Raw genomic sequence first — 21,766 nt, 5'->3', positions numbered from 1 at the left:
CCCTGAGCTGGCTGGCCCAGGTGAGCTGCATTACTATGAAGGCTCTGCCGTAAAATGCCCCTACTCTGTATACCTCATTCCACACCGGAGAAAAGAGAGCGGTGAAGTGGCGGAGTCAGGTTGATCATTTTGGAGTGGCTTGGCAAGACTTCAAGCCTTCTGCTTCCTCAGCTAGGCGATTTCAAGCAGTGCACAGGGAATGCGTTTGGAGCACAGGGATGTGTATTCCATCTTTGGCTCCACCACATACCAGCTATGACTTTGAGCAGGGTATTTAACTTTCTGAGCGTTGTTTCCATCTATAAAATTTGTACCACCTACCTGTTAGTGCTATTGTGAGGATTAACTGCTGTAACTTTTGTAAATCATCAGGCACAGCATTTCCCTTTCCCATTGACCTCTACCCTTGATCTGTGCTTTACCATGGCAGTAATCAATTCTTCTAAGAATCATTTTTGGGGGCAGATAAAATTGGTTTCTGAATCAGCCACGCTAGGGGCTTGAGGGGATGGACCTGCTGAGCTGCCAGCCCAAGACAGCATCAACAGTGACCCTGGCCGTATTGTGGATGGCCTGCTGGGGAACTCACACCAGGACAGATGGGGCTAGGCTGTGGACAGTTTGAGAAAAGCCAAGGTTTCCCCAGAGATTTTTTTTTTAAGGGCCCCAAATCTTTACAGGCCCCATAGAAACGTTTCTCGGAACCTTTGCAATGGTCTTCTTTTAAGTGAATTGAGGCAAACTTGAAAAAAATTGTTCATTCATTGAGGACACTATTTCTAACTTATTTTTGGCTGCAAACACAACATGAAAAGAGACCACCTCCTGTGTCTTTCGTGAAGTTTTAACCTAAAAAAATATTTTCTGAACATATGTTAAAGTCTAACTTCTCTGTTACTAAGGAAACTGGGACATTGCTTTATCTTCTCTGGAGCTTATCACCTTGATGAACATTGTTGTCTCAAGCCCCGAACACGAACCACTTTGATCACTTTGGCAGATGATGTGGTGCTACGGACTGAATGTGTTACCTACAGACTCTTTGGTTGAAGTTCTAACTCCCAATATAATAGTATTTAGAGGTGGTGCCTTTGAGGGGTAATTAGGTTTTCATGAGGTCACAGGGGTGGAGCCCCCGTGATATGATTAGTGCTCTTAGAGGGGATAAAGGGACTAGGACTCTCTACTATATGAAGCTAAATCAAGATGTCTGTCTGCAAACCAGAAAGAGGGTCCTCACCAGACACTGAGCTTTTGGCACTTTCACCTTGGATTTCCTAACCTCCCAAGTTATGTGAAATCTGTTCAAGCCACTGGTCTGTGGTAGTTTGCTACAGCAGCCCAAACAGATTTTAAGTTATAGCCCAGGACCAAGTCAGGTTAGCAGGTCACTACCCAAAGAGACCTCTTTTTCTTGACCTGTGCTTTGTATGATGGCACTGACTCCTGAGGGGTAGGAATAGAGAAAGTCGGTCTTGTGAATCTGGCTGTTTTATCTATTATCTGGATGTTTATCTGTAACATTAGAGATTCCTCTTGATGAGGCTCATTAGGAGCAAAACTCCCTGGCCTTGAGAGGAGTAAGAGGTTTTCCTCTGGAGCAACTGGTTTGCTTTTTTCTTAGAGCTGAGTTTCATGATTGATCAACATTCCTTGTTGGTGCTGCATACCAGGAAGGTTTGAACCAAATTTAACACTTAATTTTCCATATTTTTTAGATCTTCATGGGACAAATGTTTTGTATTTGTCCATTCTAGATGTTAGTTGTTGTCATTATATAATGAAGGGATTTTATGTGATAAGATGTATTTGGGTGTGCTAGAGGAAGAAGAGACTTTAAGTAAAGTCTAGAGGCAACATGGCAGACCAGAAAACCACGGGGAGGTAATTTTACTATTAAAGTGCATACAAGAAAAAAAAATACCAGTAGGAGATTCATTAACCAGTCAAGTAACATTTGCTTTTTTTTTTTTTTTTTTTTTTTTTGAGGGAGGATGCAAGTGAATGAGGGGCAGGGAGAGGGAAGTGGGTCTTGTGATCACTTGAGGCAGGACACAAACTCATGAACCGTGAAATCACCACCTGAGCTAACGTCAGATGCTTAAGCACCTGAGCCACCCAGGCACTCTTTTTATTTTTTTAATAATATTTGCATAATTCTTAAATTTTCACTGGTTTCAGTCATAACAAATCCATTATAATAATATTTTAATATTATATTCAGGCAGAACTTTTCCTAAGTACTTTCTCTTTTGTCAAACGTAACAGGAAAGAAAATGTACAATGTTAAAAATTTATTTCTGAAATGCTTTATTCTTTTAATTAGTATACATTATATTAAGTATAGAATTTCGTTAAAAATTAACTCTAAGTTTCAATGTTAGGACACTGATATGAAGAAGAAAACATCTGGCTCTTTTGACTTTTGTCTTTACATTTATCCAAGTAGTTTCTCATATTAAGGTTCTTTTATGTTATTTCTGTCCAAGTTGTGACAGCTAAAACAAAACATAAAAATAGCTTTACTTTAATCACAAAAGAAATACACCTTAAAAATGTACTCTTTAATCATGGTAACATCTAAGCTCCATTATTTCATTCATTGCATTTGTATCTAGAATAAGTTTTCCTCAAGATTCACCACCAACTGAAATTCATTTAAAACTGAATAGTAATAATAAATGCTGTCACAATAAAAAAAAATGGATCAACATTATAGGTACAAATTCAACTAATGGAAAACAAAAACACTGAGAATAAAATCAATATTAACTCAGTATGAAAATGTAAAGAAAACTTTCACATACAACTTCACTGCTGACAGTTTACTTCTCCACATATTTTAATTTGATAGTTCTAAAACATCATTAAAAAGAAAAAAGGCATTCAAATTCTGGAAGGCTGGGTAAACTCCTACTGGACTAATTCTCCCAGGGATAGCAATTAAAACTTTAAACAACATGCAAAAACCAACTACCTGAAGGCAGTAGAGAACAACTGCAAGCTGGTAGGTTCGGGAACAGAGGTGACACTTGGAAGGAAAGACCCGCACTGGCTGAGTTCTGTGGCTCTTAACCTCAAGAACGACCCAGAGTATGGGGACAACTAAAGCCGCTGAAGGTGAGGAGGAAATCCAGGAAAGGAGAGGTCCAGAGTGTGGGAGCCCTAAATTTTGCACATGAACTTTTCTGATATCTATGGTGAAAAACCTTGAACCAGGCACAAATGAGAGTGACTAACAAGCAAGATGTGAGCTGCTGCCCAAGAGACAGAGTTTGACATGTGAATTTTACCAAGTTAATTGCCGGCTAAAGGCCCAAATCAACACTCTTTAGGGAAATTGAATTCAGTTTCCAAAACAGCAATGTTAAGGATACAATCTAAAACTAATACATGAACAGAAAAATTGGGCCCATTGTCTAGGGGGAAAGGGGAGAGACTGAGATAGATAATCCATGTGTTGTAATTAATAGACAAGGGTTTAAAAGAAGCTATAACAACTATCCTCAATGAAACAATAGAAAATATGCTCACAATGAAATGACATAAAATCCAACCAGAAAAACACAAACTATATTAAAAAAAAAAAACCAAATGAAAATTTGAGATGGTGTAAATACAACATTCAAATGGTAGAAAAGAGATAAGAAAGCAAAGAGTGAATCTGGAGATAGTACAACTTAAATTATATTTAAGCCCAACATTAGGTGTAGAGACTACTAAAAAAATTAAAAACAAAACAACCCCCCCACCCCAAATCCTCAGAGAGTTGTGGCAGAATATAAAATGTTGTACATACAGGTGAATGGAGTCCCAAAGAGAGGACAAAATTGAACACAGAAATATTTGACGAAAAGCACAGAAAATTCCCTAAATCTGGTGAAGATATAAACATACAGATTCAAGAAGCTCAGTAATCCCCAAGATAAATACACAAGAAGTTGTACATAAATACATCATAACTGCTGAAAACCAAAGATGACAAGGAAATCTTGAAAGCAGACAGAGAAAAATAACCTATTACATATAAAATTGTATCGATCTGAATACTATTGACTTCCTATCAGAAACAATGAAGACTGTGGAATAGTATCTTTAAAATTCTGAAAAACTGTCAATCCAGAATTCTATATTCAGCAGAAATATTTAAGAATAAAGGTGAAATACATTTTCATATAAAAGAAAATTAAGTGAATTCACTGCTAGCATACCTGAACTACAGTAAATGTTAAAAGAAGTTTTGCAGTCAACAGATGGAAATCAAAATCTACTAAAGGTAGGGATGAAGAACACTGAAAATCGTATCTGTGTAAAGGGAAAGGCTTCTTTATGATACAGATGAGTGAAGTGATACAAATGGTAACACTGTGTACTGTCTTGTGAGGTTAATGACATATATGCAGATGTAAAATATGTGACAATCACAGAATAAAGGCTGAGGGAATGGGTCTATATGCTATATTGAATGCAAGTGGTACAATATTAACTCTAGTTTATGAGAAGTTAAAGATGTATATATTATGATCTCTAGAGCAAATGCTAATAATGTAGACATACAGCTAAAATAAAAAAGCATTCAAGTAATACAAAGGAAGGTAGGAAAGGAAGAAGGCCTAACAGAAGACTAGTAGAATACAAACAGTACAATGGTAAACCTAAACCCAATCATATCAATAATTACATTCGATGTTAACCGACCAACAGACACCAATTAAAAGGCAGAGATGGTCAGAATGGTTTTGAAAAAAAAAAAAAAACAGGTTCCAACTATATCCCATCTGCAAGATAAACACCTTAAATATGAATTCATAGGCAAGCTGAAGCAACCAGACGGAAAAGTTATAACCTGCAAACCTTAAGACTAGAGTGGCTATATTAATGTCAGATAAAGTAGACTTCAAGATAAAGAGTATTACCAGATATGTAGAGGGACACTGCATAATGAAAGGGTGCATTCATCACGAAGACACAGCAATCCTCAATCTGTATGTACCTAATAACAGAGCTTAACAATAAGTTGACCTACAACTAAAAGGAGAGAGGGACAGAACTGAAGGGAGAAACAGTTCCACAAACATAACTGGAGATTTTAATACTGGTCTTTCAATACCTGACAGAACTAGACCAAAAAACCCCCACAAAACCACACATCAATAAAGACACAGAGGATTTAAGTAATGCTGTCAACTACGATGACCAAAATGAAATTTACAGAACCCTTCTTACCACTTCTGCCTAATGCAGGTTCTTTTTGAAGTGCACACGAAGTGCTCAGTAAGAGAAACCATAAGAGATATTTAAGTAAATTTTGAAACAATGAAATCATATGCAGAATGTTCTTTAACCACAGGGAATTAAATTAGAAATCAATAAGATATTTAGGAAACCCCTAAACACTTGAAAACAACATCTCTAAATCACATGAGATTAAAAAAAACCCACCAAGTATATTAAAAATATACAACCAACCCCCCCCCCAAATATATATATAAAACATGGTGATGAAAATATATTAACATTTGTGAAATGCAGCTAAAGCAGTGTTTGGCAAGAGTTTTTAATTTTATGGCTTTAAATGCTTATTTTAAAAAAGAAAAACTAAAGAATTTAATATCCCAAAGTAATCAAAACAAAAATCAGCATAAACATCTGCTTCATTAAAAAAATTAACTAAATTGAGAATCCTCTAGTTCATCTAAGGAAAAAACAATCCATTTAGTTTTGCCTATTCTAATACATTACATAATCTATGGTGGAAAAATATCAAGACCTGCTTGGGGATTGAATAAGGGCAAGGATTGACTGGGGAACTTTGTGATATGATGGTTCTGTATCTTGAACAGGAATCTGGGTTATTCAGGTGAACACATCTCACAACCCAGGAATGTACACCTAGGAGGTATATACTTCACTGTTGTAAATTCTAAATTTTCTGAATTTATCCTCTCAAAGATTTGGGACAATTGAAATAATTATTTATCAGAATTTTCTTTATAGTAGTCCATGTTAAAACCTTACATTTTTATAGCTCCTATGGTTTTTGGCTTCAGTTGGTTCAAATGAGTATGATGATTCTCTTGCTCTTTTGAAAAATATCATCACCAAGTTATGGTATGTTACAAGAAACAAACTACCAACGTACACTTTACCTGTTTTATGAACTGTGTAGCATTAAAAAGTTCACTGCAGCCATATAAAATGTGTTTGCCTTGTTTCCCCTGTAAAAATAAGAGAACTCAGATACAAGTAACAAGTTATACTTTCAATATTACCCAGAAGAATGATTAAGCCTAATTAAGACTTTTTGTTACCCCTCAAAGTCTTTTTGGGGGGCGAGGGAAGAGGTTGTTGAATTTTAATATACACATATCTATTCTAAAATTGCATGGAATAAAGTGACTGCCACGTTTCACACAAACGATTATCTATAAAATCTTAGGTCAACATTCTTCCAACATAAGATCTGTACTACCTGAAGAAAACATCGCTAGTTTTGTTATGCTGACAGTAGGATATGGTACAACTATGGCATGAATGGTCACTGCAGTCTCATTTGTGCAATATAGGATTTACAATAATTTCATTCCTAATTTTGGCAGAATACTATAACCCAATTACAGCAGTCAAAACTTCTACTGAAGAATTCTGTAAGTCCTTGATGCTGTAATTATTATATGTATTGTGTACTTGAAAGAAAATTCATTTCTGTAATTTGAAAAGTTTATTCCATAACAAAGCAAATATAATTCATCAAGAAACATAATTGTTTTTGTAATACAAGAGAAAGACAGTTCTCTGTGATGTATCAGCTGAATAAACACAGTTGGGTGGCTGAATAAATGTTCTAGGTGGCCATCTCTGAGAACAACAACAAAAACAGTCATACCTCACTGTTGCATATAACAATTACACAGCATTGGTCATATAACTGGGTCATATAATGTCAGGATCTACTCAAGACATTAATAAAAGTAGAGGTCATAGCATAGTAGGATAAAGAAAGCAAAGGGAAACATTAGAAGAGTCCAAATATTCTAGGCACAGGCCCTAGGATCCCATCTCAGTAGCAGAGAACACATTTTATTTTCATTTGTGAACCTCAAGTTACAGTGCAGATACTCTGGTTGCAGGGAAGCTCGGTCTTGTCCAAGGAGGGGTCTTCATACCCCTCTGATCATGTATCCATGACCAGGCTCAAAGAACGGAAGCAAAACATTGGTGATTTGCACCTCATTTCTTTCATATTTATGTTTTCTATTAAGCAGTGCTGACAAGCTAGTGTTAGTTGCCCCCAGTCTATCTTGGACCCTAGCATCGGACTACATTAATCACTAGTTATGACCTTTCATTCGTGGTTGGCGAAATGTTAGCACCATGGCTTCCAAGGTTCACAGAGAAATAAACTAGCAAAGGAGATTAATCATGTACTTAGTCCACACTCCCTGCACCATCCCATCCGCACCCTTCATCAAGCTTTAATAATCACTCATCATAATTTTTCTTTTTGTATCTTCTACAGCATTTACAGATTAACATTAACACCAAAACACTAATTTTCTGTATCATCCAATGAGGAATAGGGTTAAACACTGCAGCCAATATTTCAGTTCAAACTTACTCTTAATTATGCATAAACCTGATACTTCCTCCTTCCATTAAAAACTGAACTTTATGAAATGTACCAGTACCTGGATCCAATGTAACAATTATTAACTAAATCTATTTCATTCTCTTGCCAATCACCTTCCATCAAAAGAACTTATGGTGGCTTAAAGTTAAATTACCTATACATTTGGTTACTTATTACCAAATTTTTAGGGTCAACACAGTGTTATTAGCAAATTGCCTTTGAATATTAGTGCATATTATTTCTGTAACTATAAAGAGAAGCAAAAGGTTTCTCTACTGGAACACATATTCAGTCTTTTGTGTGCTTTATATATTTGTTCCAGAAAACCTATGCAAATGACTGAGTTCCCAGATACCTTCGAGTTTGAACTTTGATTTCTTTTCGAGATGTACCTTTTAACTTCAAAATATCTGATAACAGGTTATTGCACAATTGGATATTATAAATTTCTTTTTAAGCTTATTATTTTTTTTTGAGAAAGAGCATGAGCAGGGCAGGAGCAGAGACAGAATGAGAGAGGATCCTAAGCAGGCTCCACACAGACAGTGCAGAGCCTGATGGGGGCTTGAACTCAAGAACCTGTGAGATCGTGACCAGAGCCAAAATGCAGAATCAGATGCTTAAATGACTGAGCCACCCAGGCACTCCAGATATTATAAATTTCTAAACTATACTTATGCTTTAATAAATATGTTTCCACACATAAATGTCTGCTCTCAAAAGTGAAGAAATTAAGAAGATAGTTATTTCTATGACAAAGGACTGGCTACTGGTTTCATTTTGCAGCTGGCTCTACTAGTACGTTCAAAAGGCCAAGGTCTATGGACTTTTTTCCTAGTACATCTTCTCTTGAGAGATGTAAAAGCCTTTGTCAAACACGTTCATTCTTGGGAGACCACTAGAGTGTCATTTATCTATTGCATCTTTTAGATACACACTGTTGTGGTATAGCCAGTATGTTCTATATTTCAATCACAAACGATTTTCATTTTTTTTAAGTTTATTTATTTAATGTGAGACAGGTAGAGAGAGAATCCTCAGCAGGCTCTGTGCTGTCACTGACAATCTCATGAACCGTGAGATCATGACCTGAGCTGAAGAGTTGGGACACTTAACTGACTGAGCCACCGAGGTGCCTCAATTTTCTTGTATTTTTGAAAGTGTAGTCTTTGCTTAAGAGTACATTTCATTTTTTTTTTTTTTCTTAACCTTTTCATCCCCTTCATCCATTTCTCCCACTTACTTCTTGGCAACCACCAGTCTGTTCTTTATATCTGAGAGGGTGTTTTTTTTTTTTTTTTTTTAAATGAGTCCACATAAAAGAGAAACCATACAGGATTTGTCTTTCTCTTATTTCACTTAGAATAATGCCCTCACGGTCCATCCATGTTTGTCACAGATACCAAGACTTCATTCTTTTCTATGGCTGAATACTTCAGTGTGCATGCATGCCTGCGTGCATAATTTCTTTACCATTCATCTGTCAGTGGATACTTAGGTTGCTTCTATATCTTAGCTATTGTAAACAATGCTACAATGACTGAGGGTGCAGATATCTTTTCCAGTTAGTGTTTTTTTTCTTCACAAAAATACTTAGAAGTGGAATTGCTGGATTATATGGTAATTCTATTTTTACTTCTTTGAGGAATCTGCATACTCTTTTCCACAGTAGCTGCACCAATTTACATTACCACCAACAGTGCATGAGTATTCCCTTTTCTCCACATCATTGCCAACACTTGTTATTTCTTGTTCTTTTTGATAATGGCCATTCTAGCAGGTGTGAGGTGAGTCTTACTGTGGTTTTGATTTGCATTTCCCTGATGATTAATGACGATGAGCATCTTTTCATGTGTCTGTTGGCCATCTGTGTCTCTTTGGGGAAAATGTCTATTTAGGTCCTCTGCCTATTTTTAAATTGGATTATTATTAATTTTTTTGGTGTTGAATTGTGTAAGTTCTTTGTATATTTTGGATATTAACCCCCTGCCAGATACATTATTTACAAATATATTTCCCACTCAGTATATTGCCTTTTCATTTTGTTGATGGTACCTGTTGCTGTGCAGAAGCTTTTACTATGATGTAGTCTCATTTATTTTTGTTTTTGTTGCTTTGGCTTTTGGTGTGAGATTAAAAAAAAAAAAATCGCTGCCCATACCTATGTCAGTCAAGGAGTTTATGGCTTGTTTTCTTCTAGGAGTTTTAAGATTTGGGGTCTTAGGTTTAATTCTTTAATCCATTTTGTGTTAACTTTTGTGTCTAGTGTAAAATAGTGGTTGAATTTTATTCTTTTGCATATGGCTGTCTAGTTTGCCCAGCACCATTTAATGAAGAGACTGTCCTTTCCCCATTGTATATTCTTGACATCTTTAAGTTAATGAACCATATACCGCATGGGTTTATTTCTGGTCTGTCAATTCTCTTCCACTGTTTTAATTACCGTAGCTTTGTACTATAGTTTGAAATTAGGCAGGGTAATTCCTCCAGCTTTGTTCTTTCTCAAGATTGTTTTGGCTATTAAGGGTCTTTTGTGGCTCTATACAAGTTCAAGATTGTTTGTTCTATTTCTGTGAAAATGCCCTTGGAATTTTGACAGGGATTGTAATGAACCTGTAGATTGCTATGAGGAATATGGGTATTTCAACAATATTGACTCTTTCAATCCACGAAACACAGAATACCTATTTGTGTCTTCAATTTCTTTCACCAATGGCTTGTAGTTTTCACTACACAGGTCTTTCAGCTTCTTCATTAAACTTACTCCCAAGTATTTTATTTTTTTAATGTGATTGTAAATGATTTTTTTTTTTTTTTTTACTTCTCAGTTTATTAGTGTATAGAAATGCAACAGATTTTTGGGTATTATTTTTGTATCCTGAAACTTGACTGAATTTATTAGTTCTGACAGTTTTTGATAATCTTTAGAGTTTTCTCTATAGGTCATCTGCAAATAGTTTTCTAATTTGGATGCCTTTTCTTATTCTTGCCTAATTGTTATGGCTAGAACTTCTAATACTATTTTGAATAAAACTGGCATGATCAGGCATCCTCATTAATATTACTGAGTGTTTTAAAATTAATTTTATCAAATACATCACTGTTATACCAAATAGCAGTTACATTATGAGCTAGATTAACATCATTGCTAACTTGATCAGTTTGAATTACTGTAGTATTTTCTTTGCCTTCCCAACAAAACTGGCCCAATGTGAACCGGTATGACTCAAAGGCCAAGTCAGATAATTCTCCACTCTTGTAGCCATAGCCATAAGTTTTGTTTCATACTACATAGTTGTACTGATAGGGGTTTCTAATGTCAAAGACCTAGACCTAGCCCAGTTCTTCCTGAATTCACAACAAAGGAAACATTAACACTAAATAAGATTAAAAAAAAAGAACTTTGAGAATAATTACACTGGGTGGCTTAGTAGCTACTAAAATGTAATGGCTTTAAAGGGAAGCTATGAAAAACTCATAGTTAACATTATCCTTAATGGTGAAAGACTAGATGCTTTGACCCTAAGATCAGGAAGAAGATAAGGAGGTCTGCTACTTATCTATTCAATTCAACACTGTATTGGAGATTCTAGACAGAGTGGTTAGGCAAGAAAAAGGAAAAACCATTCCAGATAGGCTAAGGAAGAAGTTCAACTAATTCTATTCACAGATAACATGATCTCCTACACAGAAAGTTCTAAAAATACTAAAAAAACCCCCCCTAACAGTTAAGAAATGAGTTTACCGGGGTTGTAGGACACAAGATCAATTCACAAAAACTCATTTTTATTGGATTGCAATGAGCAATCCAAAAATGAAATTAAGAAAAAAACTTCAGGAGCGCCTGGATGGCTCAGTTGATTAAGCATCTGACTCTTGATTTAGGCGCAGGTCATGATCTCAAGGTTCATTGGGTTTGGGGCCCATGTTGGGCTCTGTGCTGACAGTAAGAAGCCTGCTTGGGATTCTCTCTCTCCCCATCCCCTACTCGTGTGTGCTCACTCGCTCGCTCCCAAAATAAATAAACTTAAAAAAAAAAATTCTATTCATAATAGCATAAAAATAACATAGAAATAAATTTAATGAAAACTGCAAAGCTTATGTTCTGAAACCAATAAAAACAAACAAAAAATCATAAAAATAAAGAAGATCCACACAAAGAGAACAAAATCCCATGTCATGGATCAGAAGACTTAATTAACACTGTTAAGATGAAAAGACTTTGCAAACTGATGTACAGATTCAATGCAATTCCTGTCAGAATCCTGACTAACACTGACAAGTTGATTCTAAAATTCCTACAAAGTGTAAGGCATCCAGGAAATCAAAAACAATCTTGAAAAAGAAGGATAAAGTAGAAAGACTCACATGTCTGGAGTATGAAACTTACTACAGTGCAATGGTAATCTACAGAGCATAGTACCGGCTCAAGGATAGATCTATGGATCAATGAAACAGAACTGAAAGTCCAGAAATAAACCCATACATGTATGATCAGCTTATTTTCAACAAGGCTGCCAAGTCTATTCAATAGGGAAAAACAAAAAAGTCTTTTCAATAAATGGTGCTGGGACAACCTGGACTGCCACATACAAAAGAAGAAAGCTGGGCCTTACTTCATAATACATGCAAAATTAACTCAGAATTGATCACAGACCATTATATAAAGTACTCTTAACACTCAGTAATAAGGGGCACTGGGGTGGCTCAGATGGTTAAGTGTCTGACTCTTGATTTCAGCTCAGGTCATGATCCCAGGGTCATGGGATCAAGCCCCATTTAGGGCTCCGCAATGAGCATGAAGCCTGCCTGAGATTCTCTTCCATCTCTCTCCCTCTTCGCTGCTTGTACTCTCTCTCTCCCTAAAAAGAAAAACAAAACCCAAACCCCTCAATAATACAAAGGCAAAATAACTCAAATTTTAAAAATGAGAGCAAAGGATTTGAATGTATCTTTCTCCAAAGATACACAAATGGCCAATGAGCACATGAAAATAAACTTGATGTTTATTTGATGTCTTAAGTCATCAGAGAAATGCAAATCAAAACCACAATGAGTTACTATCCCACTCCACTAGCATAGTCAGAATCAAAAAGTCAGATAACAAGTGCTGGTGATAATGTGGAGATATCAGAACCCTCATATATCAATGGTGTGAATGCAGAATGGTCCAATCAGTTTGGTAAACAGTCTAGCAATTCCTTAAATAGTTAATCATTAAAGTTATGATGACCCATGATATTCCCCTCCTAGGTATATACCTAAGATATGAAATGAAAACATACTATTTACACAGAATAACACTGGACTATGACCTATGGTTCCAGGTGGACAGTAGCAGGTTTCATCCAGAATAGACACTGATTTTGGATCTTTACATCTGGTTACTGAAGCAAACACCTTTAACACTCTATTAGAGTCCTCAGCAGAAACTGTTTCAATTTAGAGTCCCTTTTTATATATCATTTGATAAAGAAACCCATGTTGCTGCAGGTGCAGTTCAACAAGTGTGCTAAGAAGCCTCATATACAATAGACTGACTTATGTACTTTACCAAACACAAAGTAGATGGACTGAAAATTGGAACATTTGGAAAACCTTATTTTCTAAATTGGGCACATCTCTTTATGTGGCTTGTATGATGGAATGTGTGTTAAAATATGACAGGCATGTAATTAAAGGGGGAAATCAACAGTGGATAGATTGTTGAGATACTGCAGGGGAAGTAAGGGAGAGATGAAGAGAGGTAATAACACAGGAACTGACAAAAATTTATTCTGCATTTCTAAAAAATTTTTTTCTCTACCTGATCCTGTAGTTCAGGGACATGGATCAATTGCAAACATGACACCAAAACAATACCTCTAATTTGAGGAGTGATGGAAAGGGCTGTTTCTATTTCCACCTGTCTAAACTGGGATTAATGGGAGGACGAGAGAGTCCTGTAAGCGTGCACTTATCCACCTCTACTTCACTGGGAATGGACATCACTGGGAATGGACAAAGGGGAGAGCACTGGCCAGTCTCATACTGCTGCCAGCTCTAGTGATCAGTCATCTTTGCTGAATCTGACAGTCTTCTAAATCAGGGGCCAAATTCTGGGTAAAAATGACTCTGAAAAAGGAGCCAATAAATGAATAATACAAAAGAAGAAAGCTAACATTATCTCTGTACCTTGTAAGAGGCCAAGAGCAAGAGAATAACACTCTGAGCTATATTTACACATGCCCACAAGGCCTGCAGAAATTGCCTCCTTCATTTGAAGCTGAAGGTCCAAGATGGTTTCCAGGAGTTTAAAGAATGATTTAATCTGCAGGTACTCATGCCGTGATGATGCCAATAACATCTAGGGGATAAATCCTCTGAATAATTCTAATCCTCCTTTTTCTTTTACAGGTTCTGTATATTCTAGAAGATCCCTCGGGGGAGGCAAAAGTAGGATACTATTTCCACTAAAATGCATACAAAATAATTCATTCAACAGCAGAGCTAAAGACCAGTGTGTAACTATTAACCTAAGTGATGATCTGTTAAGAAAAGTGCTTGGATACAGGAACTTAAAATGTCTTCTGCATGCCTGACTAGTCATAGTAGCCTGTGTCCTACTGCCTCCACACCATGTTTTTGTGGGTGCGGAATAATAATCAAGGAAAAATACTTAGGAAACTGAGACCAAGTAAAAGATAAAGGGCTTACATACCTATCACTGACAGTCTGATGTTCTTCTGATGAAAGGAACTGATCAAAAAACTACACTTAGTTGATAACTGTTACACAGCATCAACTTATTACTACATTTCACAAAATTAAAATTTCTATAGTAGAAAGAGGTAAGTTGTGAAGCTTATACATGAATAAAAACAAGTCTGCAGTATTTGGCAGACTGTAATGTTTCTTTAAAGTTATACCTGCATTTCTGCCACTCTACTCCACTAATGATTAATATTTTGATGTTTATCCTTCTTGTTTTTCTGTTCTATAAATGTTAAAAAAAAGATGCAGAAAGAAGAATGCTGACAAGTCTAATTAAGAAAGCTTAACCAGGACTGGGGTGTGTGGAATGTATAAGTACAGATTAATTTCAGCTGGTCTGTTGCAGCCCTTTGTTTATCCCTGGGAACACCTGGAACACTCATATAGCTAACCCTTTGCCAAACCTAAATGAAATAGATCAACTAGTGATTAATATAGTCCCCTGCAAGGGTCACAGATAGATTGGGGACAACTTGAACTAGCTTGTCAGCACTGTTTATAGAAATAGTACAGATTAATGGTTTGCACCTGGTTCCTGTTATGTTTCCTTGGTTTACTGCTTTTGAGCCTGCTCATGCAGCCTGGTTTTGACTATATGACCAGAGGAGGGTATCAAAGACCTCTCCTTGTACAAGATGGATGTTCCCCTGAGACCACAGCATCTTACATAGATCTTGGTGGTTCACACTCTGAAGTATGTACTCTGCAACTGAAATAGGATCCCAGGAATTGTGCCTGATAGTTTTAAAGATCTGTGACTTTTTTTTCCTCTTGTACCAAAATCTCCACCTTTTTAAAGTCTTACATAACATAGAACATAAGGAATGATCATTACTTAATGTTAAGCAAATAAATGAAGATTACAAAATGTCATTCCAACAACTGATAATTCTATTGCCCCTACATTTTATTTATTTATTTGTTTGTTTGTTTGTTTGTTTATTTATTTATTTATTTATTTATTTTAACGTTTATTTATTTTTGAGACAGAGAGAGACAGAGCATGAACGGGGAAGGGGCAGAGAGAGAGGGAGACACAGAATCGGAAGCAGGCTCCAGGCTCTGAGCCATCAGCCCAGAGCCCGACGCGGGGCTCGAACTCACGGACTGCAAGATCGTGACCTGAGCTGAAGTCGGACGCTTAACCGACTGAGCCACCCAGGCGCCCCTGCCCCTACATTTTAAATGGCATTTTTGCTCTTCATATCCTTTTGCTTAGTTGTCTGTTAGTCCCTGCTGCTCCTGTCGGCTTTGACTAGCACTCTACTGCTAATTTGCTACCTCCTGTTTGCTGAAAAAGCAGACATTCCAAGTGTGTTGCTGATTTAAGTCAACAGGATGGGGGCAAAGTGCTTACTATTCGGGGAAGTGGGTTTGCTAAATCATTTCACTAAGGTAGACTTTTTGGAAGAGGAGCTTACTTAAAGTCTCTAAACATGTCAAGTCAAATTAGGATAGAGAGCTGCCAAGTACATCAGTAAGATACATTATTTTCCAGATCAAGTACAATTTTAGGCCAGAAACAGGATAGGAATAGGAAAACAATGAGCATATGGGCATTTTTCCATATATATAAGGACTTTTAAACTACCTCTAGAAAAAGGGTTGAGAATCAAAAGAGGCACCAGACAATGCTAGTATTTTAAAGACACGGAACTGTGAAATACCAAATGCTTAAGGAATTAAAAGGCCAACACGTACCTTTATATAGTCAACGAGATTTTGATATTCAATGTAGTTGCCTCCTCCCACCACAAAAACAATTGCCTAAAATGCAAACAGAAAAAAGAAACAGGTAAGTTGAAAAAATCAGTATTTTAACTTTCAAGCAACATGGCTTTTAGTTTGGAGCATATTCCACAACTTAGGTAAAAAAATACAAGCTAGCAAAAGGTCACATCCTAAGCACCTGATGCTACTTCAATTAAAAAAAAAATGTGTTTCCAAAAAGTATAGAAAAAAACTGACCTCATTCTTCATACAATTAAGTAATAGCAAATAAATCTAAAGGGCTTTCTCTAGAAGGCTTTTTAGAATTTGAGGTTATTTACTGTAGGTAGGAAAAACAAATAGCATTTACATAATCTCCAATATATGTTCTTCACTGTATTTTTATTGAGAAGCTTATTGTATTTCAAATGAAAGCACAGTCACAGTATCTTCACAAATTTGGAATCCAATTTTAGAAGGAAGTTCTATGCATATAAAACTTTTACCACAGTCTTAGACTCCTTTTTCTGTGAATTGTTAATTTTGTATCAGCTTTTTTACTTTTTATTTAAATTCCAGTTAACATACAGTGCAATATTAAGTTCAGGTGTACAATACAGAGATTCAACACTTCCAAACATCACCCAGTGGTCATCACAGCAAGTGCTCTCCTTAATCCCCATCACCTATTTCACTGATCCCCCCACCTTCCTCCCCTCTGGTAATCATCTGTTTGTTCTTTATAGTTAGAGTCTGTTGCTTGGTTTGCCTCTCTCTGCCTCTTTTCCCTGTGTTCATCTGTTTTGTTTGTTAAATTCCACATGAGTGAAATCAGATCATATTTGTCTTTTTCAGACTGACTTATTTCACCTCGCATAATAATCTCTAGCTCCATCCATGTCATTGCAAATGGCAAGATCTCATTCTTTTTAATGGCTAATATTTCAGTGTGTGTGTGTGTGTGTGTGTGTGTACACATGTATCTTTATCTCATCTTTTTTATCCATTCATCAGTCAATGGACACTTACATGAAAGATGTTCCACATCACTCATCATCAGGGAAATACAAATCAAAACTACAATGAGCTATCACTTTACACCTGTCAGAGTGGCTAAAATCAACGACACAAACAACAAGTATTGGTGAGGATGTGGAGAAAAGGGAACCCTCATACATGGTGGGAATGCAAACTGGTACAGCCAGTCTGGAAAAGGTTCTTCAAAAAGTTAAAAAAAGAACTACCTTATGATCCCTGAGCAATTACACCACTAAGAGTTTACCCACAGAATACAAAAACACTAATTCAGAGGGATACATGAACCCCAATGTTTACAGCAGCATTATCTACAATAGCCAAACTATGGGAAACAGCCCAAGTGTCCACTGACTGTGTCAGTTATTAGTAAGCTTAAACTCTTTTAAGTAGTTTTATGCATCAGAAAAATATAGTTACTAATAATTTTTTAAAAAGAATCTTGGGCTGGGGCGCCTGGGTGGCGCAGTCGGTTAAGCGTCCGACTTCAGCCAGGTCACGATCTCGCGGTCCGTGAGTTCGAGCCCCGCGTCAGGCTCTGGGCTGATGGCTCGGAGCCTGGAGCCTGTTTCCGATTCTGTGTCTCCCTCTCTCTCTGCCCCTTCCCCGTTCATGCTCTGTCTCTCTCTGTCCCCCCAAAAAAATAAATAAACGTTGAAAAAAAAAATTAAAAAAAAAAATAAAAAGAATCTTGGGTACACAGAATTGGATGTATCAAGATTACCGGAAAGTAACTGTAATAAAGCCATGTTTAAGATGAAGATAATTGTTCAAACTGGTCATCTTCCTTCCTTTTTAGAGGCAGAGAATTTTTATATAGAACTTACCTCTTGGAATGGATTTTTGTTCCTTGGAACTGAGCTGTAACAAAGAAAAATGATACTGAAAATTTCACCTGAGGCTTTCATTACAGATGAAAGACATAGGGAAATACATGCATGTACACACACACTAAATATAAAAATGTATTTACAATCCTTCCTCCTTCACTTTCTTTGAGGCTTGTCCTTAGTTTTGTGTATCCAAATAGTGAATGAGGAAGAATATGCTGGAAGTCTATGTGTCAGTATCTAAAAGGGAGTAGGGCAATCTGTTAACTTTAAAATGAATGCAGAAGAATATGCTAGAAGAAGTGTATGTGTCAGTATCTAAAAGGGAGTAGGGCAATCTGTTAGCTTTAAAATAAAATTCTAGGGGCACCTGGGAGCCTCAGTCGGTAAAGTGACCGACTCTTGGTTTTGGTTCAGGTCATGATTTCATGGTTCGTCAGTTTGAGCCTCACATCGGGATTCCCACTGTCAGTGCACAGCCCACTTGGGATTCTCTCTGTCCATCTCAAAATAAATAAACTTTAAAAAAAAATTCTAGGAGAAAACTGAGAGGGAGAAGGCAACACTGAGCAGCAGCTCTCATAAGGAATAAAATCTGGGTATAAGGTAAGTTGATAAAGTACCTATTTTAGTGGTAAATTACATAAAATTTTACCATACTCAACATAATTTCATAATTTGTCAGTATCTACATTTGTGAAAAAACTATGTCAACACATGTGGGGGAAGGATAACAATTTAGAGGGGAGATGGGAGGAGGTATTTCCATTTTGCTGTAGCTCATTTCTTTGTATTTATGTACACTACTATATATCATTATATATATTAACCACCATTTCTGTATTTATGTTTTAAAAAAACTTATTTGGTGCCAAGATATCTTACAATAAAAGTATTTTTCAAAGCTTTTGTGAGTCAGATATATATTTGTTTTCAGTGCTAAAACAGGCTATACAAAGAGAGCTTAGATTTTTGAAAATGTCAACCAAGAGGAGAGAGGTATTATCCCGTCCTTAATTATTTAAAGGCTGATTCCACAGCTCTATCATCTTTTCCTCATTTCTATGGCCTGTCTGAATATTCCATAAAAAGGGCCAGAAGTCCACCTGATTGAAACACCTCATCAGTGTTTAACTTCCTTCTGGAGTGTTTTAAGTTCCTCTCAGAGTAGACATGGATGGAATAAGGAGGTGAGACCTAAATAGCACAGTATTACTAGTTATTAATAACCAAGATTAATTGTGACAGAATAGCTCAGAAGGCTGAATCTATTAAAAATGAAACTGAATTCCTCTGTCTTATCAATGCTAATACTCATTATTATGCATAAACTACAGGGAGAATTAAGGTATTTCTCAGTAATTTTTTAAGAAGCAAAACAAATCTACCTGTTAGCCATATGCAAATACAAGGAAGACTAAAATGTAAGCTGTGAACTGGAGAGTATCAAGATAGGAAGAGTTGTAAATCTACTGTTTCAAAGTGTACAAATCAGTGGTTTTTAGTCTATTTACAGAATTGTACAATCTTCGCCATTGTCTAATTTCAGAACATTTTTATCACCTCCAAAAGAAGCCCCATACCTATTAGCTGTCACTTCTCATTCTCTCTCTCTCTGATAATTTATTTTGTTAAATTCTTTTGCCAGTGTTATTAGCTGCTGCTTTTGCAACTCTGGTAATATCTCTGGAAAGAACCTTTTAAGTTACCAAAACAATCTAATCATCATCGATCTAGTGATTAGATTATCAATTCTATCTTACAAAGATGCAAAAGCTTGGGATAAAGCAGAAACATAGTTCTAAAGATCCCAAACATAAGATGTAAGCAAGAAACCAGTTGCACCCAAATTTTGGTGCTAAAGATCATTCTAAGAAGGTTTTTCCTTCTCCTAATTCTATTCTTTCTCTATGTCTTGTAGGCTGTTTTTCAAACTACCATGAATTAAACCTTGAAACATAATATCCATAATGAAGTAAACAAGTACTTTCCATACCATGTTTGTTACAAAATAAGAGAAATTACTTGTGGAGTATTTCATCGCCATAAAATATTTATAACAATCCATAGGGCCTGGATTTTATGGACCATATAAAAAACAAAACAAAAAAATCCAACAACTGGGTAGTCAACATAAAGTTCCCACCTTTACTTCGGTTCAGTAAGAATATTCATTTAAAAACATATTCATATTCCCCTTCCCACACACTTTGTAATACTGCCATCTCGTCATTAAGAAAAACCAAAACAACTAAAATATAATGTATTTTTTTGGTGTGTGAGTGTATATACTTGAAAGGAAAAGAACCAAAATGTTAAGTACAATTAGCAATGATTATCTCTAGGTAATGAGATTATACATACTGTTCACTTACCAGTTTTCTATATAGTTTGAATATTTAATAAGCAATTATTGATTTGTAACAAAAAATCAATTTTTCCATTCTCGGTGGGGTGGGGAAACCTATAAACAAATTACACAAGTCAAGAGCTGCTTACCTGTCATTGCCCCGTAGCATTTTGGGATCAAAATATCTATAGTCATCAGTTTCCTATTAAAAAAAGCAAACAGAACTTGATTTTTCTTTAGAGTTACGGTTTGGCTTTGAGTATTTTATTAAAAGCTTTAATAAATACTTTAATAAAAGTATTTTATTAAAAGCTTAAAGTATTAAGCTTTTAATATGGTAGATTAATTAAATGTGTGTCACCACCACCAACTGAACACTTACTACATGTTAAACATTATCCTAAATGCTTTATTATTTTTTTAAATGTTTATTTTTATTTTTGAGGGGGGTTGGAGGGGCAGAGAGAGAGAGAGGGAGACACAGAATCCAAAGTAGGCTCCAGGCACCAAGCTGTCAGCACAAAGCCCAATGTGAGGCTCGAATCTGTGAGCCATGAGATCATGACCTGAGCCAAAGTCAGACGGACGCTTAACCAACTGAGCCACCCAGGTGCCCCAACATTATTCTAAGTGCTTTAGATGAAATTACTCACTTAAACCCCACAACATCTGTGAGGTAGTTACTCTTACCTCTTTTTTTTCAGATGGGCAACATGGGGTACAAAGAAATTATAGAACTTTCCTAAGATCATACGACTAATAAGTAAGGGAACTCCAGACTCTGAACCCAGGAAGTCTAGCTTCAATTCCCAAGCTTCTAACTACTATACTATACTACTATACTATTTCTTGAAAATTTACCATTTTATAAACCAAGTAATTATTTTGTCTTGTTTTCTATTTTAGAGTTTTATTATTTAGCCCTGATTTTACTGAATATACAGACGAGCCAAAACAGGTTCATAATCTTATTTGAAACATTTAAAGTTAGATGTATTCTGAAATTTTGAATTTAAAAAGTTTTAGATAGCTAATATAATGCATAAACTGTGTATGTAACATTCCCGGCAGGTACCACCCCATCATCTACCACATTAATATTCTATAGCTAAGTATATGAATATTAACATAAAGTAGGATAAATTCAAGCCTCAACTTGAATTAAAATTAGGTTTTGCCACCAAGTGAGTTATACAACATCTTTCCAATTTTCAGAACTTTGTAGATTTCAGAAGTTGTGGATAAAGGACTGTGGAGAAACTAGCTTCTTGATATTAAAGGAGCTGAGAAGTATTATTTTACTGCTTGTAACACAATCATTTCCTTTTTTCAAATTTTATTTTAGTGAGAGAGCCTGGGAAAGGAGCAGAGGGAGGGAGGGAGGGGGGGAGAGGGAGGCGGAGGGGGGGAGAGAGAGAGAGAGAGAGAGAAGAAAATCGTAAGAAAGCTGCATACTCA

At 36.1% G+C, this 21,766-nt stretch overlaps 1 protein-coding gene across 1 annotated transcript in view; it reads right to left on the bottom strand.

Moving 5' to 3' along the window:
• Nucleotides 1-2,293: 2,293 nt before the first annotated feature.
• Nucleotides 2,294-21,766, bottom strand: part of SCFD1 (sec1 family domain containing 1) — a 123,669-nt gene continuing 104,196 nt past the window's right edge. The window contains exons 21-25 of the mRNA XM_030318874.1: nucleotides 20,458-20,510; nucleotides 17,956-17,989; nucleotides 16,085-16,150; nucleotides 6,150-6,218; nucleotides 2,294-2,498 (exon numbers count right to left, since the gene is read on the bottom strand). Of these exons, the coding sequence (XP_030174734.1) occupies nucleotides 2,475-2,498; nucleotides 6,150-6,218; nucleotides 16,085-16,150; nucleotides 17,956-17,989; nucleotides 20,458-20,510 (246 nt within the window). The 3' untranslated portion in view covers nucleotides 2,294-2,474. The remainder of the gene's footprint in view (nucleotides 2,499-6,149; nucleotides 6,219-16,084; nucleotides 16,151-17,955; nucleotides 17,990-20,457; nucleotides 20,511-21,766) is intronic.

The sequence above is a fragment of the Lynx canadensis genome, chromosome B3 (assembly GCF_007474595.2).
Source record: "Lynx canadensis isolate LIC74 chromosome B3, mLynCan4.pri.v2, whole genome shotgun sequence".
NCBI classification, from domain to species: Eukaryota; Metazoa; Chordata; class Mammalia; order Carnivora; family Felidae; genus Lynx; species Lynx canadensis.
This window is presented reverse-complemented; position numbering and strand designations above follow the sequence as displayed.